Source organism: Stegodyphus dumicola, chromosome X1 (genome assembly GCF_044657685.1).
Source record: "Stegodyphus dumicola isolate Sdum_Otavi_A_Nest chromosome X1, ASM4465768v1".
NCBI classification, from domain to species: Eukaryota; Metazoa; Arthropoda; class Arachnida; order Araneae; family Eresidae; genus Stegodyphus; species Stegodyphus dumicola.
In genome coordinates, this window is record NC_140780.1 from 96,615,923 (window position 1) to 96,641,081 (window position 25,159).

A 25,159-nucleotide genomic window follows, 5' to 3' on the forward strand; every position below is an offset into this window, starting at 1 on the left:
TTGGTGATTGACCAACAGGTATCTGCATTATGCGTTACGTAGGATCGCATGATTAATTTCAATGACGCAGTTTAGGATAATAGCGCTTTAGCTTATATTTTTAAGATAGAGAGATAAAATCCCCAAATGAAATTAAAAAAATAAGAGGTTATAGCCAATTAAATTTAGATGTTTGCTTTCATATTTTTTATCTCATATATATATATATATATGTGTGTGTGTGTGTAAGGAAAATAAAGAATATTTAAAAGGTTAAATTAGCAACATAAATTTCTCTTCTCTGTTCTAAAAATAGTAACCTCTTTTTGCACTGCATCATTTCTCGACTAATATATGTCATATGACTCATACATAACTCTGATGATGTAAATGAAACTAAAACTCAGAAATCCAGTAGTAATTTTATAGCAATATTAACTATCCAATCAAAATGCATTGAGAACCAAAACTAGCTCAGTCTGAATTAAGATTTCACCCTGAACATAACGCGCTTGCTTTCTACGCTTTCGCCTAGCTTGACTGCAGTCTGTCTGCTCCTTCTTTCTTACTGCAAATTTGTCTAAAATGTATTCTTTTTGGAATAGGCTCAATTAATGTGACAACTTGTTTGTGGCCGCAACATGTTTGCTGAAATAAAAAATGAAGATTTAATCTGCCTTCGTCTCTAACTTCCTATTCATTATGGATCAACATTACGGAATCAAAATTCCTGCTGGTCATTACTTCTGAGTTTGATTCTTTCACACACACATATATATATTGTGTTATATATATAATTACAGTAAGCTGTGCACTAATCTAAATCTTATTAAAATGCATGCTCACTTCTAAATGTCTAAAATTTGCACTATTATTATTATTATTATTGCTGTATTTTTCTCGGAGGTTGTTCAAGTTAAATACTAAAAGCGTTAATTATATTAATTACGCTTTCTGAACTGTTTTAATTTACTTCGATGTTCAGCGATTTAATATGTATTTAGACTTTGCTTTACGCAATTATTTTATTATTGAATGCGTTTTTGCCTCTTATTGCACACATTTAAAAACTGTCATCCAAACTGCCCATCTTGTTCTGTGTTGCAAGTCTTTATTTTTATATCGTACTTCGTTTTAAGTTATGACTCCATCATTCGATTCTAATCCGGTTTCTTTTATTCAACGAAGGGAAAAGTTTTCCATAGCAAAGATTACTGAAAAACCTATACTGACATTTTCGTTTAATATAAATAATTAAGTGGACTAAAGCTGATTCAGTCGTTTACTTGTTTAACTACTCCTATCTTAAAATATGGAACATCTCTAACTTGAAAAGTATTGATTTGAAAAAGTATTGATTTGAAAAAGCTGAGGACGGTAACTGTCAAACTATTTCCGTTTTTTAGTAACTAATCTGAACTCAATGGACAGTTCATTTTCCATTTTCAAAATTTGCAAAGTGAAAGAAGGAAAGTGCTGATTTTCTCTATAGTCTTAAAAGTTTCTCATCTATTTTCTCATCAATCACACCCCTATAACTAGATGAAGCTATGCTTGAAACATCACTATATGTGAACTGAAATTCAAAAATTAGAAAATTATTTTACCCATATGTTGTATAAATTAAAAAGAAATCCGAAATCTGCACCTCCCATATTATTCCATTTAATGATTACATAGACTTGGCAAAAGGAATGTGATTTTTTGATGTAAGTTCAAAGAATTCTGAATCAAATTCCAACCACGCCGATTAGTGGTCAGTAGATACCTTGGACCCTTGCAGTTTCATCCGGGTTTCGCTTTCAGTAGAAAATGGATGGCTCTGGACGTATAAAATCTTTCATCTTAATAATTTCTTTACACACATACATATATATTATATGTCACTAGCAAATGAATGTGAATTTTGATATTTTCATAAAATATGGACTTCAAATATTTGCAGGGGCGTAGCTAGAGGGGGCAAGGGGGGCATCTGTCCCCGGGCGCAGAATCCAAGGGGCGCCAAACTGATGTTACATGACATTTTAGAATTAAATCTTTTCCATACTTGGCAAGCAGTAGGGGGTGCGAAATCTTCAGTTGTCCTTGGGTGCTGAAAACCCTAGCTACGACTCTGAATATTTGGCAACCATTACTATATTTATATTGTGGGAAGCAGGAAAAGTAGAAGCTGGATAATTTCAAGAGCAAAGAGGAGACAAGTAAGTACCTCTTGAATGGTGGTCTTGGAGTTTAAAGACAGTTACATGGTACGAGAGATGTCATTTGATAACATGTACATAATTATTTACTAATAATCACATAACAAGATAACGTTCGACAAGTATCAGTGCACGCAATGCGATAAGTGACAGGTTCTTAGCTTCTTACTGAACCTCATGACAGATAGCTTCCTGGAAAAGAGCTTTAAGGAAGCTTCAAGAGGAAGCCAAGTATGCAGTAATGCGCTTGCTTCTGAATGTTGCCCAGAGATGTAACCATTTGCAGTAGCTTTAGTTAGTTTATCATAAGACTTGAGCAATGTGGGCAAATTACCGTATGTAGTTCAGTAAACATTAAGCATTCTTTTGCTAACCGGTTGCTGAAATTCTTTATATGCAAATGTGCGGAATTCTCGGAATGCTCATCATTGAAGTAACAAAGGATTTCTAGCAAAAAAGGAGGTAGGGATCGACCCCTTCTTGAAATAAATAACACTGTCTATTTATGAAAGTTGCAAAAACAGAGCTCTAGCAGAAACACAATATCATTGAAAGAAAAGATATATTTTTTATGTCAAGTGAACGCTTTTTCTGATTTCTTTTAAGCTTCTCACATATTTTCTCTTTCGCATTTCTAAATTCAGAAATAAAAATTGTTCTTTGTCAACGCCTGCAGTTTTTCAGTTTGTCTGATCAAAGATTTCATATAATTAAGCTAACGCTGATCTTCTTAAGATTAAAGGATGAGTATGCTCTAGTATCAAAACTCTAGTTTTGATACTTTTGTGCAGAACTGAAATATTAGAGGCCTTTTTATGATGTAGAATCCCACATATTGACTAATTTTCTATTTCTTATTTACTCCAAAAGTGATTTGAATTCTAACTTCCAAACAGCATTTCCAAAGTAGCTGTATAAAAACTGTCAAATTATGGCACATGCAAGAAACAGTACTTTGGATGACTAATACAGCACATTTTAATATTATCTGTTGCACCAGCTAAAAGAATCTGATTGAACTAAATGTCAGAATAATCGTCTTGCTATGCAAACATCAGGAACTTGGTTACAATCTAACGGCCTGAACTGGAGTCAAATCTGATATACTGTATAAACAGGATCCGTTTTCAATTTTTCATAAAACTACATGATACATTTTCAACTTTCAATATATATTTGTCTGAAACCATCAACTTTCATATACTGTAAATTAGCTTCTCTGAAACTGACACATCAGTCTGTCGATATATCAGTGATGCGCAAATTATTTTAAGATTGAAAGATATTCTTAAATAAAAATTCTATTTATTCGTTGCACTAAGGAAATACGAAACACCACCAAATTTAATACAGGGGAAAAAAATTTCCTGTGTATTCTGTTCTCCAATTTTCGACGCCAAATAAGTGGTTTGTAATTGCCGTTTAACATCAAATAGATAGGAAAGGATCATTACAATAATTATAGTACCATTTTTTCGCTCTAGGCGACTCTCTCACAGTCCATGCGCTTATTAATAATTCGTTTGGCACCTATAGTTAAAGCTATAAATTATGAAGTACTGATTCTTCACGCTTTGTTCTATAGCAGCTATGAAAATTATTGTTGCAGGAAGGGGGAACGATTACCTTCAACAGCAAACGAATCTAAACAAAGGTAGTGTGGCTGAATGAGACTCGATAAACGACATTTTTAGTGATGGTCATAAAGGCAAAACATCATTGTCACAAAATGTAGGTCTGCACGCTATTTTTCGATTACGGATTAAGTAGTATTGTGATAACAGATTTGAAGATGAAATATTATCTAAAAAGGGGATGGAATATTTAATTTAGAGAAAAGAATATTCATACGATACGTAAGTTTAATATAATAACACATATTAGCGCATTTACATTTAAAGATGTAATTTTGCCTTATTTTTTATTTACTTGTTATTGCTAAATATAATAGGAAGAGAAAGAATGCAAGTTGTACTTCAAAATGTTAAGTATCGTTAGCAACATATAAGAGTTTCTTTGAGTGAAAAGGCTTTAATTTTTTGTAAAGTTACTTAGATCATTATAAATGTGCAACAGTTAGCTTATGTTTCGTAGCCCAGCTATTTTACTTATTTGAATTCTTCCCTACTCATTTAAAGAACATAACTTTCATATAGACTTCCAGTAAGCTCCCTACGAAAAAAAAAACAGTTATTCATAATGTTAAAGTAAATAATTGAAACAATTCTGCAATGGGATTTAACAAATGAAATTCTAAATTTAAAATTTGTTAAATTTTGTACACTGGGTACTTATGTAGTATTAAATTCGATGATGTATAAAAAAAGTGTAAATCATGCCTTTTATAAAAAGAAAGAAATGTTTAATTGTGCATGTATATGGTACTCCAATTTTACCTCGCTTCCTTTTTTAAGTAAAAATAATGCGCAGTGTTACCATCGAATAAAACCAGGTTAAATTTTATTTTTTATCCAGACAGGATACACGTGTATATGCAAGGCGGACGACAATCTGAAGTTCTATGCAGCCCTGTTCTTTCTATTCTAAATCACAGCCTTATTTATTTTGGTATCCCAGCAAAAAAACTAATCAAACCATGCAGGCCTTCTCGGAAACATGAGTCCTTCTGAATTATGTTTAAAATCACTTCTCACCGGAGCTAAGTACCAGTACAGTATGGAAACATTTTGTAGCTTGTGTACGTGACACTCGAAATCTCATTTATTAATTACAGTAATGATATAAAATTTAATAAGATTTATAGTCATCTAATCCTTTCAAATTAATGTTATAAAAGTTTACATTGCTTATAAATGGCTTAATTTTGTTACACTGATAAACAATGTATTTTGAAAATAAAGAAAAAAATCTTATGCTATGTGGATTGGCAACACCTTCAAATTGCTTCAAATTGCCATGTGGATTGGCTTCACCTATTTAGAACAAAACTGATTATTTTGGCAACAGGAAAATAATAATATTGAAAACAAATTAAATATATTATTTAGAATATTTCTTATGCTTCGAACCTGTTATAATACCAGCTGCAATCAGATTTTAAAAATTTAATGTAATTTTTGAATTATTCTCCCGTGGTTTAATCATCTTTGTCCTTTTCCTTCGTTTTTAAAGTTCCCATTACTCACGAATATAACAGTTTGTTTTATCACAAAAAATGTTCTGTTGAAATGATCCAATGGGAATAAAATAAGATTTCTTCTTTTTTTTGTTGTCGTTTTGTTTGTTTGTTTGCCTTCTGTTTAAAATTATACCTTGTGCTTAATGTACTTTCGAACTGTAATAATTCAAAACAATTTTCTATTAATGCTGTTCATGTAACCACGGTCAGATGCCCCTACGATAAGTGAAATCAACTCTTCCTTCACTTTTGACTTCACAGTTAGTTTTGATTAACGTAACCTTCAAGTGTTTATAAAACAAACTTTAAACTGAAAAAATCATTTTTAGCTTCAATTAATTCTGTAGTTTTTTGTATAGTTTTAATAGTTTTCTGTTTATAATAATTCTAGAAAAAAGAGTTCAGAATTTCATATTTGCGATCGGATTATGGTCACACATGCAAATTCTGTTCAAAGTGAAATTTAAATAGTTAATTGGTTAAAACTTACCAGTACTTAGACAAAAGTATAAGTTAAAACTTACATTTTTGTCTTGGTAAAGTTCTAATCAAAAATCTAGATATTTATTATATACGAAAAGGTTTGTGTTCAGGTTTTTGAGGTTAAATACTTATTTCAACAGAATATTTTATTCATCAAATATTTAATACATGTTCATTCAACCTTGCAGAAACAAACATCATTTTTTAGACTTAAGTTGTTCAACAAAGATTTTTTTCAAATGATAATAGCCTACTTCGAATAAGACAATCTAACTTTGTAGGCGGTGAAAACAAAAGGGAAAGCACAGTTAACTTCTCTTGAAAGAAGAATCTGTGTCTGATCGCCCTAGAAATTGGTAGAGTTTTATTAAAATTCTAAGCCAAACTAAGATTGTTGTTTTGCTTAATTTTAAATTTTGCGTTAGAGTGTTTCTCTTCGAGTTTAAAAGCAACTTCTCAATAGCTAAGTTAGAGGACTTATTTGAAAATAACATCGAACCAAGTTTTATACGTTATAAATACGTAATTAAATCTTCTCATTTTCCTATAATTTGCCGACTCATCTGTATATGAAGTGACGGGAAAATGAAAATTTATAGCTTGAGACAGCTATAAACTACAAATTCAGGGGAAAAAATTTACAAAAAATTGCATCAATGAATTATATGAATTATTGGGAATTTTTTTACTTTTAATATTGCTTTGTTTATAAAACTTCTAAATGAGGTTGAGATAACACTTTGAATTTACTTAAAAATCTGTAAATTTGTGCTTTTGAACTCTCTTTAATTTCACTTTTTATAATGAATGTTAAAATGTAAATTTAATACAAGTAATTGGATATGCTAATTTTTTTCCGGTGGGAATAGGCAATCATCATTTTATTTCAGTGCGCTTTTTATACAACTTTTAAGAGAACGAGAGTAGATTGAAGGTCGTGTATAAGATGTATCACACACATCTGCAGAGCAGAAGTCAGCTTCATGTTAGATAACAAACGGTACTGAAACCACAGACGATAAATCAGCTGAGTCAACATGAAATATACGGCCTCAGTAAATCTCAGTTTATGACGTTAATATTTAAAAGTGCTCCCATTGAACTGCTAAGATAAAACAATATTGAAGTTATGTATATAAACAAGCCTGCGTGTAACTTTCGTCTGAATTTAAATGCTAAGAGGAACTGATCGCATTTCACTTGTTCCGACTATTATTTTTAATTCGGAATTTGAAATTAGGAAGCAAAAAATACTTGTTTTAGTTTCATATATTCTCGCTATTTGCTTCGAATTTTTTTTTTTTTTTAGTGAAATTAAACTCAATAAAATCTCTATTGAGGTTTTCCTAAAGTATTGCACTGTAACCTCGAGGTTAAAAGTAATCTCTCATCATTATTCCTTGAAATCTTTTGTAACATGCAGAGCCCGTGCCTAGATATTTTTCCATCTGAGGGAAACAGTAAATGCTTCTCCCTATATTCAATGAAATAAATTATAGCAATGCACTTTCTCTTTTATATGCAACAAATAACTGTAAAATCGCCGGGAATTGAACCACGAACCTCTGGAATACAGGCCCAGCGTGCAGAACCACTACACCACGAAGGCACGCTAATGTAGGCGGGAGAAATACCTTATAACCTTTTCGACAGATAGCAAATAACTTTGAAATAATACGAATAGTTATACAACTGGTATAAAAAAGCACTGAGTTAATTTTAAAACTTCTTTTGTAAATTCACTTTCATTGCTTTCAACGAAGAATAATCGACAAAATCTTTTAAAATTTATTTCCTTATTTGTTTCATATTCTGCTGAGAGAATAGTCGCATCTGAAAGCTGTTCTTTTATACCAAGGCAAGTTATTATTTTAAGTTTATTAAAGCTCCTTTCATTCTAATAGTAGTAACTGGCAATCTTAAAAATATTCTCAAAATAATTTTCGGATTCGATTAAACTAAGTGGTACATCTGAATTGTCTTAAAAAACCTGACCTTCTTTAGTTACTAGAAGTATTTCAAAATTCTAATGAAACCTCTAGATCATTTAAATCATTTGGATGTTTAAGTGCTATTACTCCATTTAATATACTTGTATCTAATTTTATTAATTTTTGTTCAGATAGAAACTGGAAGACGAATGCTATCTAATTTTACATACCTCAATTTTGATTGTAACATCTACACTTCTTTCATTTTTCCATTATTACCAAAGCATTTCTTTTATCAATTGGTTCTTGATTGTGTAATTTATTTATTAATCTTTCTTTATCACTTCTATTCAGATTCTGCTGATATTCATCTGAATTTTCGCATTTCTCAAGGATACTTTCTCTCATTTTCTGCAAAGTTATACTATGTTTGTGTGTTTGATTCAATGTAACAAAGTATATGAAAGTTATCTCCCTAAAGGGAGGCATGCCTTCCTGAAGACTTCTTAAAAGAAACTATCTCGTATTTACGTTGCACATTGGAAAAATCAGAAAAGCATTTATGCAGCCAAACTATTCAAACTTAAGTAAGTTCCTCTTTATGTAAAATGATAGTTTTGGATTGCAAGGCTTTATTTATATTTTTCGTTTAATGCAATATTAACGTACACAAAGATAACCTGTAAAACGTTTTGATTGTCTCCAAGAGACTATTAATTTAAACCTAGTGTAGTTATTTATCATTTGATGCCTTAAATAAATCTAATGCATTTATATAAATATCAGCAATAACAAATGAACTGAAAATTATAGAAATTGCGTCATAAGAGATATGGCTACCCAATCTGTTTGGGGAATATCGTCGACCAGCTGAGTCCTTTGTGGAGAAGCGTTGTCATCCACTGACAGGAACCTACGACCAAATGCACCCCTGAAAAATCGAAAATAGGGCTCTACTATCTCCTCTCTATATCTCATAACAGTCAAGCCTTCGTTAAACACATGCAAGGGTGCGCGGACATCTAACGTAATGCTTGCCCAAACCGTCACAACTTCGCCACTTTTATAATCGTTTTCCCTGATGAGGGAATGATGGTATAGTATTCCAGGCTTTCTTCAGATACGAATAAGGCCAAGAATAACTGTCCAAGCTGAATCTCGACTCATCTGTAAAGAGTAAAGTGGTCTATTTAAGTCTGGTCGAAGGCGAAGGTTCCCACCATGCTAAACGCGCTGTCTTATGTTATTATTGTATTATGTTGCAGTGAGCGGGACGCAAAAAGCGGGTCTTCTGACGCACGGCCCTATCCCATAAAGCCTTCCAGGAACTTTAGACCATGAAACTCGGTTTCCAATAGGAGCATACAGCTCAAGTGAGAGCTGTGAAGTTTTAGCAGCCCTGAAAGTGCCAAATAGCGATCTTCATACGTTGTTGTGATCTTGGTCGGCCTTGTTCAAGTCTCCTCGATATGGATCCAGGGTCCTGAAACTATTTCCAGAAGTTGCAGACAGCACTGGCTGTTACATTCAGCTCTGTAGATCACCTGCACTTGTGACTTGTGATTAGCCTGCCTCCAGTCTACCGATTCGTTCTTCATCTCTATCCGTCATTCATACGTTCGTGGCTATTAATTTTACCTGATACCTTATAAAATTTACCCAACTATTGCGAGAAACATGGCAAATGTCATGAAAGATTATGTACACACAAATAGCGGAAAACCTTTCTTGCGCTTATATTCCCTCCACAATCACAACTCAGTAGACATAGACGCTTACGTATTCGACTCTGAATATTTGCATAATTCTTCGGCGGCATAATTTGCACCTTTGGTTCAATATGTTTCGTAAAAATAGTCATAATTTGAAAATTCTCTTAATTTTGCACACGACTGTATGTGAGGACATATTTCCAGACAATCCTTACTATCACAATTGATATGAAGGTATTTCAAAAATGTCAATTAGAGAGTTGCTTTACCTTAACTGGTTATTACAAGATTAGTAGGCAATCTTATGGTTAACTCGAATGTTCTAAAGTTTTACTTCAGAAAACGTAGACAAGTATTACGTAAGTTAAACCTTCTTTAATGTAGTTTTAGTTATAACGTTTTGAAATTTCGTCAACGAATTTAAATATCATAACAAAAGCAGTATTAATTTCTCTTAATTCTGTGATTGTTCTAAATGATAAAAGGGACCTATAATGACAAATGCTTTAGCTACAATTATGGAATGGAAAACTAAATTATGATGATTAACCAGATGAATAAGATAAAAATTATGGATAGGCTTTAGAAACGATGGTAACGGAAATGAAAACGAAGGGTAAAAGTATATACTGAACTATTAGTATAGCAATTCTGCACGTTAAAAAAAATGCTTTCATTCATGTTTCAGTGTTTTGCATGTATCCTTTTTTGAAATTGCGGCATTACTGAGGTGAATATCTAGTCAACTGTCTAAGCAGTTCAGAGAACTTGACACCGGAATTCTGAATTTCATAAAAATAATTTTCATTTAATGCATACTTATTCAATGAAATGTCGTTCCTTTTTTTCATTCCTGTTTTCATTTACATGGTTTTAGACTAAACACTAATGGAATTATATTCAAATTGTGTACTGGAAATTTCTCACTATAAGGTTTGTACAAAGAAGGCTCTTATGTAGATTATTCCAAACGCCGGAGTGTATACGAGCCAGTTTCCCTTAGAACGTCCTCCACGAAGGCATCCCTCCCCTTAGGCTGATAACCCTAGTGTGCTTTGCCATAATTAAATACACCACACCAAACGCCGGATATTTCCGGCGATTTCCGGATATATATCAGACTCAAAATGCATTGGTTTTAAGTTCAAACTAGCTGTCTGTTTTTTTACAATTTAATTCTGAAACAATTCCTCAAAGTTTACCTCAACGTTTTAAATTTATGATAGTATAGAGATTAATTTGAGAGAAGTGCTTTTCCTTCTGACAGGAGATCCCTTGCATTCATTCGAAGCGAAAAAATGTCAAAACAAAAGAGTTCTTTATATTGTTATTTTTCCTATGTCGAATATTTAACCTTTTCAACAATTTTCTATTAATTAATCAATGATATTCTTCTTATTTTTCTTCAGATCTCTTTTGCGAACTGCATCCATTGGTACTATTGACAGCGCTGAACTGTGTCCCAATCTGGAAGGGCTGACGAGAAGACAAATCAAAATTTGCATCCGGAACGTGGAAGTAATGGATAGCGTAAGGTTTGGAGCTGAACAGGCAGTCATTGAATGCCAGTGGCAGTTTAAATATCGAAGGTGGAATTGTAGTACCATAAACGGCACACGTCTCTTTGGAAAAACAGTTATGGAAGGTAAAACTTCATATTTCTCAGATCAGGAAATTATTTTTTAAGTCACGCTTTGTGTATTACATATCTATCAGTCAAATGCTAAGGACTGTTTGACTGATTTACATTATCGGTTCTGTAATTAAATGAGCTAAATTGCTATGAATACAGAATACGCTAAAATTTAATGCATAAATAATGAATCGAATGAGGAAAACTACATTCTAGAATTATCAGAATATATTTGCTAAACGTATTTGTTATATTTCTGTTTTGCTTTAATCACTGTAGTAATTAATGCAGAAAACTCTGTAGAAACTAAAACTCAACTTTTGCAACAAAAAGAAAATCAGTTTTTAGTTTTATATGATATTACGTTGCTTTTACTTTTTATCTTTCACTCTACTTGCAATCACTTAGCATATTTGAAATTTCAGTCGATTTCTAATTAATGATTAAAATGTGTTTTACAAAATGTCTAACTCTAATTACCTCTGAATAAAGTTTAATCCTTATAATAGAATTGATAAAAAAAGGAATAGCTGAAAATGTAAAGACATTTTCGTTCACTATCGAACTTTAATTTGCTATATTGATTTAGATGTTACTTCTGTGAGTATTGCTCGAATGATCTTTGTTACTTTTATTATTAGAACTCTTACTTTTTTTAAGATTTTACTTTACATTGTTAATGTGAAAAGATGAGCGAACAGTCCATTTAGGTGGTACCTCCACTATACCAAAATTTATCACTATTTTTCAGAATTTTCTATTTCACTGCTCATATTTCTTATTATTAGAAAGTGGAATTCATTTCCTACGAGAAGTTCCGTACCTGTCCCAACCTAATACATGTATTTATTTATTACTACCCGAAGCGTAACAGAGATTTCGTAACTGATAATGCTATCGCTGTACTTGACAGAAAAAATGTATTGAGCAATCTGTTCAAAACACAAAGTGTAGAAGCATCTATTAATGCTTCGACTTAAATCTGCCAGAATGTTTCCTTTCATAACCTGTTTAGTGACACGTTATAAATTAAAAGCGTAATTGCTACCATTTGTAAGAAGCACTCAAACCAACACCTGCTCACAAAGAGAATCTTTGCGAAGGGAAAACTGGATTTGGCAATTCAGCTTAAGGATTACCTTTGTTCCCCCAAGTAATTTTTAGTCATTCGCTTAAAAACTTCTTGTTGTGAAAATACAAAAAAGAAATGAAGTGAAAAGAAAAAAATCACTTTGAGAAAATCTAATACGCAAAGCCTGGTAATTCTAAAATATGTATTAATTTATTCACGTACATTTTATTCGTTTTTATGGAATAACCTTAATAGCCAAGAAAAAAGGTGTATGTCCTATAGTTATGCTTTCTCAATACCTTAAGCTTTGAGTGAAATGTTTCTTCCTCGAATTAAACTGTAAATAGAATTATACACTGATGGAAAGTTAAATATCAGCACCAAGAACAAATCAGTTTAGGGAAATGAAATGCAGGCTAAACATCTTCTAGGTAACATATTTATTTTTCTAATGTTTCACAGGTTAAGTCACAGGTTAAGGTATGTATGAGAAAAGCCATTTCAGATGTGAAATGGTGGCACATTAATAACCGCTGTAGTCGCCACGATGTTAAATGCAAGCATGCATTTTGTGCATGCATTTGCATTTGTGCAAACGTGCATGCATTTTGTCGTGCCAGGTGCCGTACATCATTTTATGGTGGTGGTGGGGGGGAGTTTCATACCAGCTGTACTTGATTAGTCAAATCAGTAACGATTTATACTGGTTGTGGATGACGCTAGATTTGCCGTCCAGTCTCCCAGACGTGCTCAGTGGGAGAAAAATCTGGTAATCTCGCAGGCTAAGGCAAAGTGTCGATACTCTGTAAAGCACGTTGAGTGATAGAAGCGATTAAGGGTCAGCTTTTACTCTGTTGGATAATGGCCCCTGCTGCAGCATTGCTGAAGGAAGCAGCACAATCACTAGTCTGAGGTATAAATTTTCTTCCAGGGTATGTGGAATAACCGTGACAAAGCTCTTGCTGTCATATAATTTGCTTTCCAGATCATAACTCCTGGTCGTAGGTCGAATGCGTCTGTATCGCAGACGGCTTCCTTCCAAGCATTTACCTGGCCTCCATCTAACCAACATACGGCCGTCATTGACACCAACACAGAAACTGCTGTCATCTGAGAACACAGCAGATCTCTACTCCGTTCTCCAGTGAGCTGTAGCTTGACACAACGGAAGTGTTCTGGCTCCGAGTTGTCCCTCCAGTAAGCTATTTGTTATAGTTCGCTGTGTCACTCTGGTCGCAACAGGTGACAGGTGACAGCAGGGCCGGACACCCGGACGGCTTACAATGACTACTCGGGTGCTGTCCGGACCCTGCAACTATCTGTAGCTGAAACTTTAAATAGACATAAATATAGTAGTTTACAAACCTGATCGTGTAATCGCACAATGCGTCAATGTACATAATGCAACACACTAAGATACTGTAAACTCAAAGATAGACACAATACACCAATACACATAATTATGACACACTAATACGCTATACACCAGTATTCTATACACTAATATACTATACACCAGTATACTATACAATAATTCACTAATATACTATACACTAAAAGATAGACACAATACACCAGTGCGCATAAATGCGACACACTAGTATACATTGACACTAATACATAAGTACCATATACACAAAAATACACATAGGTAAGATAATACAATTATTCTATTATACTACTCTAACATACACGTGGATACAATACACTGAGATAGGTAGAAACTTACGCTAAGTTACAATATATAAAAAAGTTAAGTATTGATACACATAGATACTGCGTAAATTCTATATATTTTAAAATACACTTTTGTGTAAATATTAATAATACACAGTACTACTACAGGTGTTACTCTGTATGTTGTTAGATCTTGAAACATGACAACATGATGCTAGAATATATTTATAGACATAATAAACCAATGACACGATGCGTCAGTATACATAAATGTTTCACACTAATATACTATACACTAAAAGATAGATACAATACATCAATGAGCATAGATGCGACACACTAATATACTATACACGTATATACTAAACACTAATACACGATACACTAAAATATAGGCACAATACACCAATGCACATTAATGCGACACGCTAATATACTTTACACTGATATACATTGACACTGATACGTAAGTACCATGTACACAAAAATACACGTGAATTAGATTATACAACTATTCAATTATACTACTGTAACATACACGTGGATACAATACACTGATAATACGTGAATACAGTACACGTAAATAAGATTAAACAATTATACTATACTACTGTTACATACACGTGAATGCAATACACTGAAATATGCAGGCACATACGCATATGAGAACACTAAATACTACGTGGATTCGACATATTATGAAGTGCACATTAATGTGAATATTTAATACATGCCTACTACAGGGGCTGAGCCTCTTAAAAACTTGACAACATGATATTAGAAATTTACACTTTGGCTGGTAGAGATGTACATAAGAAACAGTGTAAGAGAATTCTAGACTGCACTGTACACTTGTCTATGCATTATTCTCTTGGTGCGTGTACGATGGGTAGAGTGCATGCTGAGATACGTTGTAAATGCGTCTGTGGCACGCTGAGCATATATGCTAGCGAGGTACTCACTTTGCCACGTATGTTACAGAAACTGGCATGTGCGGCACTTATGCAGGGCTACAGAGCTCCTGCCCCAGTACTTCTAAGTGATCCATGATCTTTTTGATTTTGAACATAAGTCGGGGTTGTTTCAGCACGAATCTTTTAAAGGCGGCCACTGTTGTAGATGCAGTGCGATGTAGAATGTCAGCTGTAACCTCGATGCGTCACAGACATGCAGCGAATACGGCGGTCTTCTGTTTGGGTGGTGGCGCTGACACGTACGGCCGATTAGCGGCCTTCTTGAGACAGTATCTTCCGGTGATCACTGCTGCCATCACCTATGCACAGTGTATATTATACCCCTGCCAAGTCTTTCTACAGTATCGCGACAAGAAAATCTACCTTCTCATAGCCGTATTCCTTGGCCTCGTTCAAACTCAGTAAGCAGCTAAAACTGGCTGCTTCGTCTCCTTTAAGGCAGTCTTGACTCAAATCTGAGTCACAACGCCCAATCCGAAAAATGAGTAAAGCACACAAAGTTTGCATCTAGTATTTAAAGCAGACGTGATTTTAAGTTTAATGGCACTAAATAGCGAGAAATTTGTAGAAATTTGTATGGATGCCATCAGATATGCAAACACGCCTTCCAAATTTCATTATCACAGCTCTTTATTTATTTATGTTGCGATTTTATTTTACATCGGTGTATTAATATCATTTTCAGTTTCTTTTTTCAATATTGTGGGTGCCTTTGGTAAAGCTGAAAATTTCATATCGGTAACTTGTAGATACATTAGGATTTTGTGGAAGCATGAAAGATGAAAATTAAGCAACGCTTTCGCAGGGAACCGAATTACGGACCTCTGGAATACTCACCCAGCGTGCAGACCACCACACCACGAAGACACGCTAAGAAGGCGGGAGAAATACCTTATAACTTTAGTAAAATTAAATGTTTCTCCGTCTTATAATTGTTCTTTAATTATAAAATACATATAAATTAAGTAAAGAAAAAATGTTTTCTTTACCTTTATAAAAGACGATAAGACCCCACATTTTCTTAAAAATAAATTTGTTGCGTTCTTTATTACACTGAAATAAGTTTATTATGCATGAATGTAACTAGAGGCAGATTTAAAAAGTTCTATAGCCTTAAGGAGAAATGATAAACTATAATTAAGGGATTAAAACAACCAGCTAGACAAACTCTGATTATGAGTTACATTCTCATGAATATTCGAAGTTCAGGTAGAAGGGGAATCTGTTTAAGTATCAGCAATGGAATCAAAATTAAGAGCAGTGAAACGTGTATAATCCGAATAGTATATTTAACTGAATATATTTAACTTCTTATACCGATATAAAAGTAAATTTTTTTGACTTAATATTCACTAATGTTTTACAAAATCTCTTGATGCTTTGCATAACTCCATAGATATGAGTATATAAACCATCATCTGTATGTAATTTAGCTCAATCATTCAATGTATTCGGTAATATTAATTATGTTAGTGATTTTACTGATATGGAATGCTCAGAAAAATATGGTATCATATTATATCCCTAGACGAGTTATCACTGATTCGCTATTAAGTATGATATTTAGTTTCACTTTATTTACTTCCTTTTATATAGTTAAAATTCTACTCTTTTTAAATATTTGAATGCTTAATTCCAAACTGTGTCATTCATAAAGCGTTAAATGTTATAAATTGTTTTTTTTTCCCTACAAGAAGTTTTCTAGTGCTGTAAATATGTTTAACATTATTGTTAATTTCCTTTTTTACTAAGTCCAGAATATTTTTATAAGATTTTGGGGCATAGTTTTGTGCTTGAACTGTTTTAAAAACCATCATTTCATTCCCTTGGACATTTCTCACAATTCATTTAATCAAAATAAGAAAAACACTTTTTCTCCAAATTCTACGCTCTATTCGTAGGATTCACTTAATTCACAGGAGCTTGCATTGAATATCATGATGAACAATTTTACCATCGCATGCTTTCTAACAGGTACATATCTTTGATAAATGAAAAAAATTACACTGCTTGCATATGTTAAATGAAGAAAAAGGCATATCATTTCAGAAATATAGAGCGGAAAAATACATTCGGGAAGATAAGAGTTATGTAATCAATTTTCCCCCCAGTGAACGAGCTTTCTAAATTGATTTTCTATTCTGTTTTTTAATTTGCATAATCGGCACTTACATTTCAATCACAATTATCGTCCAAGATGCATTTTATGTTTGCTTATATTCATGGTTCTTCAGACTGGAAGACCCCCAATAGAGAAGGTAATCACCGTGATAGATCATCAGATCTTGTCAAAGCAGTTATTCATTATGTGATTGTAGATGGCGACAGTGAAACTAGAAGTTATAATTGCAAGTAACTACTATTAGTATTTTAAGTAGAATTGATTGTTATTTCTTTACCTCGGTAGCAGGTGTTCAAAATATTTTACGGCTGTCATGCGCCATAATCATAAAGCTGCATGCCTTCCTTGTAAGTGATGAAGGCTAATAAATTACATACTTAAAACATGAGCCTTTAAAGTGCATGAATAATTTTTATCTTAGCTGATTATCTTTTTCATTGCAAGTTGTTGTAATGAAACCATGGCGTTTTTAAACTAGAAGAAAAAAGATTTTTAAATTTTAATAAATATAATCTAAGATTTGAATTTGAACCACACATAACACTTTATGTTTTAATATATAAGAATTCTTCTCGTTGAAATTGCACGTGTAAAATAAATTATGACAACAAGCAATTATCAAAACCGTAGATTTCCGGATGCGCCGGAAATAAGAATTAAAATAAAAAACATTATAGAAGGCATCTTAAATCAACAAAATATCTAATAACGCATGTAAATTATAAATTTCAGAGTCAATTCATGGACAGTAATATAAATTTCGCCTTTTAATGAGAATTTGATAAGTTGTAAAAACAGAACGCACACTTTTAATGATGTTGGAAAAGTATATTGTTAATTTCCTAAAAAGAAAAAACTTAATAAAGTTTCATAATAAAATAAACAACATTTGCAGTTGAAAAAAGTGCATTATATAGTACGTATGGCCTTCACAGAAATGGAGAGTTTCCCGACTTGTGTTTTATCTTCATGTCAAGAACTGCATTAAGACATTTCTAACGAATCACTTTATTAAGAGTGATTTTTTTTTTTTGTTTTTTTTGTTTTTGTTCTGAGTAACAGATAATCTGTAATCTGTGAGATAGATCTAAATAGCACTAAATGCAGAAAAATACAGTGTGCGCGCAAACAATATCTCTCTTTCTCTTGGAGCTTTCATCTCTATGCTAGAGTGGAGTGCTGAGTCATCTGTTATCCCCAAATAACCTTATTCCTTGATCTTACCTTCATTCAGGATTTCTGAATTAATCACGTAGCCATGCATTGCTTTATAAATGAGCATCTAACTACCATCAGATATTTCTAAAAGAAAAGAGGGAAGAGTTTTTCGGAAGCTTTCTTCAGAAACATCGGAAAACCAGAAGCAATTAATCTACTCTGATCATCAAACTGTCAAAGCTTAGGAAGGGAAAAAAATCTCTATGAGGGTGCTCGAAGAATCGTCAAAAGATTCCGATTCCAATTTAGAGCATGGGCTACGAAGCCTTTTTCTTACCATTTCTCAGAAAGTTGAGTGGGTGGGTGGATCAGGCAATCGAATGACACCCACGAGGAGCTGATGGATGATGTTGGGATGGAATCCTTTAATCATCAGTCGCCGTACTCAATCCATCATGACCGAAATCTCGGCCTTAATTACAGAGTGATGTGTCAGATTTCTTGTCTAAAGTTTCTTTTAACTATTTCTTGATCAAGCTATTAAATGCACATCGCAGTTAATTTTTTTAGTTTAGATTCCTCTATTTTCCACACAATCACTTAAAAATTAATCTATGTGTTTACGGCTATTTAGTTTAATATTTGTCACGCACTCTGCATTTTTTTGTTTCCTTTGTTTTACGTTTAGGTCATCAAGTGTATCTTATTGACAACAACAAATGAGCATCTGAGTGACAACTGCACATTTTTCCAGGTGTGATAATAAATCAGTAAACATCTTGCTTGCGGAACATAAATTAGATCTATAGTTTCTCTGGTTACTTTACCATGTGCGTAATAAATCTTAATATCTAAAATAAGGTTAATCTAGATAAGGTCCATAAGATAGAGGATCAAGGATATATTAGAAATATTAATTTTGTGACTATGCCTCTAGAGAACATGTTCGTGATATATGAAGGTAATAGTAGACTATTTAGAAATCTGAAAACAAATTAAATTAATGTTATTAAATTTGATGAAACATATATATACATAAAACATTTATATGTGTTTTCAGCAACAATTTCCGGTCGAGTACATGTGGTTTTAAGTGCACTGGTGTAAACTGAGTGTAAAACAACAGCCTAGAATGTTTAGCTTAAAATACTTTTATACAGCGCTAAAAATGAGATGTAGGTTAAAAAAAACGAGAATGAGATGTAGAGCAAAATATTAGATGCAGATTCACCACTTTAACATGGAGAAAACTGAATAAAAGAGCATGGTGTGGAAGCACAATGGATCTCTCTGATGCTTAAAGTTTGAACACATAAAGTCCTCTAAGAAGATTTTAAACACCATTTTGGGGGATGAAGAAGCACCGTTATTCATTGTTTTTTACATGATAGCGCATAATGCCCCTTCATGTATCTCGTTTTTTAGTTAGATTGGAAATGCTGCCCTTCTGGTCGTTAAATATGTGACAGAGCCAATAAATGTCACTGATATCTTTTGTATTATTGTGCAGCTGAGCTTCTGCATCAAATACTTTTCTTTTTAAACTGTTTTCTAGAAATTTATAGGTTGAGTCATTCATCCTTTTTTCAACCAGTCTGTCTCAGAATTAAAAGGAATTTTGTTATATACTTAAAAAACAAGGAATTATAAGATTGTGAAATAATATTAACATACTGCGAGAGTGCAATTAAGTTTTAAGCTTAATAATACCGTAATATTTATGTTATTAATAAGCACGGCATCGTATCATCCTCCTGGGATACAGAACAAAGGCAAGAACCAGTGGATATTAAAAGTTGACTTTTGTGAAACTGCAAAAGTTTGAGTTAGATTACTTTTTTAGTTAGATTGGAAATGCTGCCCTTCTGGTCTTTAAATACGTGACAGAGCCAATAAATGTCACTGATATCCTTTGTATTATTGTGCAGCTGAGCTTCTGCATCAAATACTTTTCTTTTTAAACTGTTTTCTAGAAATTTATAGGTGGAGTCATTCATCCTTTTTTCAACCAGTCTGTCTCAGAATTAAAAGGAATTTTGTTATATACTTAAATTCTTCTATTTCATTAGACTGTTGATGATCCTTGTCGTGACATTTCACTAAGCTATACTGTGATTACAATTTAGTAAAACAAGGAATTATAAGATTGTGAAATAATATTAACATACTGCGAGAGTTCAATTAAGCTTTAAGCTTAATCATGCCGTAATATTTATGTTATTAATAAACACGGCATCGTATCATCCTCCTGGGATACAGAACAAAGGCAAGAACCACTGGATATTAAAAGTTGACTTTTGTGAAAGTGCAAAAGTTTTAGTTAGATTAGTTTTTTAGTTAGATTGGAAATGCTGCCCTTCTGGTCTTTAAATACGTGACAGAGCCAATAAATGTCACTGATGTCTTTTGTATTATTGTGCAGCTGAGCTTCTGCATCAAACACTTTTCTTTTTAAACTGTTTTCTCGAAATTTATAGGTGGATTCATTCATCCTTTTTTCAACCAGTCTGTCTCAGAATTAAAAGGAATTTTGTTATATACTTAAATTCTTCTATTTCATTAGATTGTTGATGATCCTTGTCGTGACATTTCACTAAGCTATACTGTGATTACAATTTAGTAAAACAAGGAATTATAAGATTGTGAAGTAATATTAACATACTGCGAGAGTTCAATTAATTTTTAAGCTTAATCATGCCGTAATATTTATGTTATTAAGAAACACGGCATCGTATCATCCTCCTGGAATACAAAACAAAGGCAAGAACCACTGGATATTAAAAGTTGACTTTTGTGAGACTGCAAAAGGTGGTAACTCAGCAATATCTATAAATGTCGATTGTTAATTTTGGGACAAAACAAGGCATAACGCTGGTAGTATATTTATTATGTATGGTTTCAGTCTGTTGTGTTGCACCTTCCTATGCCACCATCAAAAGGTAAAGTGTCATGTTAAAGCAGGAAAAGCGACACTTGAGAATGATATTAAACAGGATTCCATCGTAGACGTGATCGTCGTAAAAAAAAAATGCTCTTAGTTGAGGTGACGGAAAATAAGCGTGTAATATTCAACTGTGGCGAAAATGGGCATCGCCGTTGTGTTGGTGGAAGACGTCTTATATGAGAATTTGAGTATGATGAAAATAGATGCCAGATTAGTACATCTAATGCTGATATTAAAAGTGAAGAAAAACTTAATTGTTTTGTTCTTGAGAACCGTTATTCATTGATTACTTTGTAGACTCAGTAGGGTTTTTTTTTTATGTTGAAGGTGTGAAAAATGAGCAATGCCCTCCCCGGGATTCGAACCTGGATCCTCGAATACGCGCCGAGTGTGCTACCGTTACACCACGAAGGCATACAGAAAGAAGAGAGAAAATACCTTGTAACTTAACATATAGTACTGCAATAATAGGTGCTTATTGTACCGACTTGTTAAATTAACTGCCACCGGCATAAAGATAAAACTCAGAAAATTCAACTGAAAGGATGAAAGGAGTTGTACGGACGCAAGTCTCAGAATTGCCAAATTATTATTCATTAATGCTGATGTCAGCTTCTACCTCTTTCAGTGTTCTGAAAATGTTCAGTTTTTTTTTTAATATTTACTTGTAATTTAGTTATAGTACATGGTACTTCGAATAACTGAAAACTCATATAACATGAAAAGCTACACTTACTTCTAATAAATCGCAAACTAAAGATGTAAAACATTTTGTCAAATTATACAGTATCACCTTTATATAGTGAACCTTCTTTATACAGTAAGCAAATTTAATGAACTACATACTGCATAATGTATAAAAACACATGGCTGCACTTACTTTTCTTGTACGTCATTCATTGTGCAGCTAAACCTTACAATAGCTTTAAGAATAAAATTGGTACTGAAATACAGGTGAGACTAATTAAAATATGAGAGGATCTGAAGTTTTCGGATGCTTTAAGAAAGAATATGGCATGTAAAAGAGAAGGATTTCATAAGAGCAAACGATCGAACATCACAAAACCCACACAAAATTTTATGGCTGAGGGTAGATAGGGACTGCATACTTCCATACTAAATTAATGTAATAAATAGGTGATTCGTCGTATCAAGCGCTTTCTACTTATTTTTATTTTCTTTTAACACAAGTTACAGTGGGCTGAACATTTCAGTATTTGTATTTAATAAATCTGCATGTGCACTAAACGCATTAAAGTAAACACCGTGACCTTGGGCAATACTCAACAAAACTGCAAGTTAGGTTTAAATATGTGAAGTAAAAAACTAGGGAGTTGCCTAGGGGACCGTAATAATGTTAGGACACCTTAACATCCTCCTGGAATACAAAACAAAGGCAAGAACCACTGGATATTAAAAGTTGACTTTTGTGAGACTGCAAAAGGTGGTAACTCAGCAATATCTATAAATGTCGATTGTTAATTTTGGGACAAAACAAGGCATAACGCTGGTAGTATATTTATTATGTATGGTTTCAGTCTGTTGTGTTGCACCTTCCTATGCCACCATCAAAAGGTAAAGTGTCATGTTAAAGCAGGAAAAGCGACACTTGAGAATGATATTAAACAGGATTCCATCGTAGACGTGATCGTCGTAAAAAAAAATGCTCTTAGTTGAGGTGACGGAAAATAAGCGTGTAATATTCAACTGTGGCGAAAATGGGCATCGCCGTTGTGTTGGTGGAAGACGTCTTATATGAGAATTTGAGTATGATGAAAATAGATGCCAGATTAGTACATCTAATGCTGATATTAAAAGTGAAGAAAAACTTAATTGTTTTGTTCTTGAGAACCGTTATTCATTGATTACTTTGTAGACTCAGTAGGGTTTTTTTTTATGTTGAAGGTGTGAAAAATGAGCAATGCCCTCCCCGGGATTCGAACCTGGATCCTCGAATACGCGCCGAGTGTGCTACCGTTACACCACGAAGGCATACAGAAAGAAGAGAGAAAATACCTTGTAACTTAACATATAGTACTGCAATAATAGGTGCTTATTGTACCGACTTGTTAAATTAACTGCCACCGGCATAAAGATAAAACTTTATGCCGGTGGCATAAAGTTGGCACAATTTATATCCATCACAGGCATTATATGTTGATGGCTATTAAAAGTTCAACACAAGCGAGGACAAAAGACTGGAAACCATTTAATGAAAACATTTTCATGATTGCAGATCTGTTTCCAAATCTGTAGCCATTGTACAGCCACCTATCCCCTGTAAGGCCATGTTTCTCACCCAACTCCTTAAATTCTTCGATAAGCGCTGGATAGTGGAGGACGAAGGGCATGCACCTGCTTGCCTCTGGTAGACGCCAGGAGCCCTTGTTCGTCACTTGTAGAGTCATTAGAATTTTTTCGAAGTCAGAAAATTGAGGAAATCCGCAATGCCCTTGTAGAGACATTAGGTTAATGGGAAAAGCCAGAGATGAAAAATTAGCAAAGGCCTTCGCCGGGAATCGAACCACGGCCCTCTGGAATACCGGCCCAGCGTGCAGAACCACTACACCACGAAAGCACGCTAGGAAAGCGAAAGAAATACCTCATATACTCCCCTTTTTAAAGGGCGATTGGGTTTTTTTTTAGGGGACCCAATCGCCAAATCTCGGGTGAGGAGAATCATCATCCAACACCCTTTTAGTTCGAGCGCCACTGTAGAGACATTAGGTATTTTTTGGAAGCAGGCAAGATGAAAAATTAGCAACTGCCTTCGCTGGGAATCGAACCACGGACTTCTGGAATACCGGCCCAGCGTACAGAACCACTATACCACGAAGGCATGTTAGGAAAGCGGGAGAAATACCTTATATCTTCACCGGGAGATTCGAACTCCTGGATACGCGTCAAGCGTGCTTCCAGTTACATCGGGAAGGTATGCGGAAAGGAGGAGAAAATACCTTTTAATCTTCAATCTTTGAAACAATTAGAAAGGGTATTAGGCATGTACACTGCGCAAAAAAAATAGAAAGGACATGTTCTATCTCCTGTTCTACTGGGTTATTCAAATTGCGTTTTTCATGTCTCGAAAGCGCGACTTAGGATACATATCAGATTTATATATAGTATGTATAGCAGTGTTCTAATATAGGTATTTTAACACAAAATCGGACTTTTTCTGAAATGACATGCAACTGTTTTGCCATATTTCGATTCTGCGACTCAAATAATGTCTATATATTAATTTTTGTAATATTTAGTGCAAAATTTAGGGAGAAATTCAAAAATTTATCTTGGCGTATTTTTTCAAATTGCGCCAAGAATTATTCACTTGGCGAGTACCTTAATTTATAGCAACCTATCTCCCTTTCCTTTTTTTTTTTTTAATTGTAGACGAGCGGGGGGGGGAAAGGTCATCGTTCGTACTTTCAAATAATTTCATCAAAGTGAGTAAACCACATTTGGCGTTATCGCTTATAACAAATATGCCTAAAACACTCTAATTTTTTACAGATGTGCCAGAAATACATCTACTTTAAGATGATATTAAGATATGTTATAATTAAAACTTCTTAACGAAAGATTTACAAAAATTATTTTAAAATGCAAATTTTAAAAATAAATCATAAAAAGTTGGCAATTTTTATTTGGAATGAACCAAATTTTTTTTAATCTGAAAGGAAGAACCAAATTTTTTTTAATCTGAAAGGAAGAACCAAATTTTTTTTCATGTGAAAGGAAGAACCAAATATGTTTAATTAAAAAAAAGGGATATTAACAAATATATACCAAATTCGATTAACAATGAGAAGCTAAACTTTTGAGAGCTAATTTTTTAAAAACTACTCGTGCTATTTTTACAAAACTTGACAGTTTGGTATAATTTGAGTAGTAGAATCAAAATATGGGAAAAAATTGGCATGTCATATCAGAAAAAGTCCGATATAAATGTAATACATATCCTGACTCGCGCTTTTGAGACTTGAAAAATGCAGTTGAATTTCGTCAATCGATCCAGTAGAACGGGAGATATAGAATTCGCCCACCCCACTTTTTTTTTTTTTTTTTTTTTTTTTGGTGCAGTGTACATTAAAAAATTATCAAGATCGCACTTCCATTTGGTCAGCACAGTGG

At 33.5% G+C, this 25,159-nt stretch overlaps 1 protein-coding gene across 1 annotated transcript in view; it reads left to right on the forward strand.

Annotated features, from left to right (window-relative positions):
• The window catches only part of LOC118182836 (protein Wnt-4-like), a 202,975-nt gene that overhangs the window by 111,805 nt on the left and 66,011 nt on the right, over positions 1-25,159 (forward strand). The window contains exon 2 of the mRNA XM_035352255.2: positions 10,858-11,093. Coding sequence (XP_035208146.1) covers positions 10,858-11,093 — 236 coding nt within the window. The remainder of the gene's footprint in view (positions 1-10,857; positions 11,094-25,159) is intronic.